Source organism: Gossypium arboreum, chromosome 11, assembly GCF_025698485.1.
Source record: "Gossypium arboreum isolate Shixiya-1 chromosome 11, ASM2569848v2, whole genome shotgun sequence".
Taxonomy (NCBI): domain Eukaryota; kingdom Viridiplantae; phylum Streptophyta; class Magnoliopsida; order Malvales; family Malvaceae; genus Gossypium; species Gossypium arboreum.
In genome coordinates, this window is record NC_069080.1 from 133,244,533 (window position 1) to 133,248,087 (window position 3,555).

Consider the following 3,555-nt stretch of genomic DNA (forward strand, 5'->3'; position numbering starts at 1 on the left):
TGAGTTAGTTATTGACAAATATGGAGAGGCTTAAGAAAAATTTTAGGTTCATGTTTTAGATCAAGTCAGGCTTGAACAAATATAAAATGTATTAATACTATACTTAAACCCAACTCAAATCTATTCCGACTTCACCCATCAACACCTCTACATAGAATAAACAAATTAAATAATTAAGATTAATTAATATATATATATATATATATCATTTATGTTTATTTTATGGTTGAGGAATATATGGTATTATAAGATCAATACAAAAATATTGCGGAAAAGAAACTCCAAGGCATATATATATGTCTATAAGTAATAAACTCATATAAGTTTTATAAATTTTAGAGGAAAAAAAAGAGAGAAAGATATGTAGATACCCTAAAGATTATGTACGATGAATAATTTGATTGACGAAAACGGGCTGAATCCGGCTATCTTGTTCGTCGTCTTCGTCGTCATGACACGGCCTCGAGAGCTGAAGATGGTCCATGCTTTGAGAAGAATTAGGTGCGGTGGTTGTTTCAGCCACAAGGTCAAAATTGGAGGCAAAGTTGCTTATGTTTATGAGGTTATTGGATGCTGATGAATTGTTTGAGTATGCTGGTTGCAACAATGCTAAGTGTTGCTGTTGTTGTTGTTGATGGTGGTGCTGGTGATGTTGCTGTTGCTGCTGCGAGCTTTGCAGGGCGTTCGCCATCGCGAACCGGCTGTTAATCAGCTGGTTTTGCACCATCACTAGCTCGGCTTGCAGCGATGCTACCTGCAAAAACAAATTGCAACAATAATAATAATAATAATTTTAAATTTCGTATTTTTGGCAACCAGAAAGAATATTTTAGTAAAATATTTAGCTTAGCAATATTTTCGTAAGACATTATTGCAGCAATCTTTTGGTGTATATCTTATGGTAATATAAATTTAAAAATATAGTACCTAATCATATTTAAAGTGTAAATAACTTTAAATCTTGAATTTAATGAAAAGAAGTAATTATTTTATAATATTACTAAATTATGGTACACGTACAATGTGGATGAAAATTAGGTATATTTATAAAAAATTATATGAATAAGATTTTGGTTGAACGATAAAATACAGATGTTAAAAATTTTAAAAGTTTGGGTTTAAATCCTATTATGTGTATTTATATTTCTATTTTTCAATATAAAAGATATAAAATAATAAAACGCCTTCAAAACAATATAGTTTATTGTGTTAAGTAAAAATATTTTCATCATTATTTAATTGAGTTAGTGTTTGGTTGACTCGTGACACCAAATTCGATAAGAGAGTTTAATAGTAGTAGAGATATAATTTACTTTATAAAATAAGAGTATTTTTGTCATTACCCAATTAAGTTAATGTTCGGTTGACTCATAATACTAAACTAGATAAAGAATTTAATATTATTGTAGTGATAAAAGGAAGAAAATATTTCACTATGGTACTAAATCTTCTATCTTAAATTGGTATGGAATCTATATTGTCTAGTCAAGATAAGGCCTTAAATAGCTTAAATTCTATATTTGGGTGTAAATGTTTTTTTTTTTTGTTTCTCACAATGTTGTTGTGTTTTTTCTTTTTACTTTTAAATAATTATATTACAAACATGACAGATATTGAGATAATAAAAAATTTATAAAATTTAAATATATTTATATTAAACACATATCTTCATTTTAACACTCACCCGAATTTAAATAACATGTGTGAGAAAAACGTGAAGTTTCGGTTTTCACATGGTTATTTTTCAAACAAGATGAAGAAAAAGAAAGATGTTGCTAAGAAGCAAACAACTTAGCCAACAACATTTGGTTTCCATTTATGAAACGAAAAAAAAAAATTGGAAGAAATTAAATTATGTGGTAGTGCTTGTATAGATTAATTAACCTGTTGTTGTAAAGAAAGTATGGTGGAAACACAACCATAAACCGGGTCTGATAGCCTAGCTTGAGCTTCATACGATATTGTGACCACCGCATCGTGTCGTCGATTCATCGGGATGTGAAGCAAGAGCTTGGAAACGTTGCTAGCACCAAAAACCTTGTGAACGGCGGCGAACTTGGCTGCACCTTGGTCCGAGCCAAAGTGGGGTGCAAAAATGCACCCACTAACGCACTTCCTCCTTAAGAACTTGCATGCACCGCACGGCGCTATTGGGATTGGGGCAACTTCCGACACCACCACCGGCTTGGCCTCGACCGGCATGGTGGTGCGTTTGCCGACTCCCTTCCTACAAGTTTCGGACAAGCCGTGGCATTGCGGGTCGGCCATCTTGAGAGAGGGGCTACTTAGGGTTAGGTTTGAAAGAGAGCAAATGAGGAAAGGTGGTGAGTATTTTGTTGGTTTATATGTGAAATAAAATGGAATAGGAAAGGCACGTTGGTCTCGTGAATGGGGTTGCCAAGAGGGATGTGGAAAACCTTCCTTTTGTGCCTTTCTTTTTAATCTTTTGGGTTCAAAAATAATAATAAAAATTTAAAAGGTTAAAATATGTTTTAGTCCCTATACTTGTATAGAATTTGAAATTTAGTTCCCACACTTTAAAAGATACTATATTCAATCCTCATACTTTTTCAATTTAAAAATCCTAGTTTAGTCATTATCGTTGTTGGTAGTTTCTATCAAAATTTTGTCAATTTATCATGTTTATGTTTTGTCAATCATATGCTATGTCATATGAGAATAACTAAAATACTTACAATCTTAATGATTAAACTTAGATTTTTAAATAAAAAGTACAAGGATTAAAATATCAATTTTATCAAAATATAGGGACTAACAAAATATTTCAACCTATAAAAAAATAAATGCAAAAGAGAGCTGCTATAAAGGGCGTTATGGTTGGTGGGTGAAAATGGGAAAGGGCTGGTTGGTGTGAGGGGGGCGGAGGGAGTGGCTTTGTTTCACACTATGGGGTTTTGAGTATTGGTTTATTATGTGTGACATGTCAAATTTGATGATAAATAACGTATTTATATTTAAGATTTTGACACATTTAATTATGAAAATAAAATATATAAACACAATATTAATATACGAAGTGTGTGTGAGGGAGGAGGAGGGGTTGAGTTAATGAGAAAAGGGCACAAGATTTGTGCTGCCCGTGGCGTGTGGGAGTAGTAGCTAAGCTTACCAAACTATCATGGATGTCATGCCAATTTTTCATGAATGAAAAGCTTTGAGCTTCTAGTCCTTTCTTGTTATCATTTATATAATAAATTTATATCACAATATGCAAATATATATATTACTGTTAGGAGTTTATTATATTATTTGTTGAGGAGAGATCGAAGCTACTTTAAGAGAAATTTTTGAAATGTTGTTTTCAATAAACTGATAGACCCTTTAATAGTAGAGATATTGTGCTCAAAGTGTTTTTGCTAGGTTTTATCCCCCAAGTTTTGTCTCCTTGACTCCACAAAGGTCAGAGAGCCGCCTACACCTTAGGCACAATACCTCTACTATTGAGGGGTTCGTCAACTCCCACCGAATGACACTTTGAAGACTTTTCTCACAGCGAGTCCAATCTCCCCTAAACAATATTACTTTATGACACAT

At 32.7% G+C, this 3,555-nt stretch overlaps 1 protein-coding gene across 1 annotated transcript; it reads right to left on the bottom strand.

The window, feature by feature from the left end:
- Positions 1-265: 265 nt before the first annotated feature.
- LOC108459908 (LOB domain-containing protein 20) lies at positions 266-2,320 on the bottom strand. The gene is made up of 2 exons (XM_017759309.2): positions 1,885-2,320; positions 266-754 (listed from the first exon to the last, which is right to left on the bottom strand). Exons 1-2 carry the CDS (start codon positions 2,266-2,268, stop codon positions 380-382), a joined length of 759 nt encoding a protein of 252 aa, XP_017614798.1. The 5' UTR covers positions 2,269-2,320; the 3' UTR covers positions 266-379.
- Between the last annotated feature and the right edge of the window lie 1,235 nt (positions 2,321-3,555).

Excerpts from the sequence above, each read along its gene's own strand:
- LOC108459908 (XM_017759309.2), bottom strand. The coding sequence starts at position 2,268 with ATGGCCGACCCGCAATGCCACGGCTTGTCCGAAACTTGTAGGAAGGGA. Across the intron at positions 755-1,884 it reads TACTTTCTTTACAACAACAG|GTAGCATCGCTGCAAGCCGA; the intron begins GTTAATTAATCT and ends TTGTTTTTGCAG.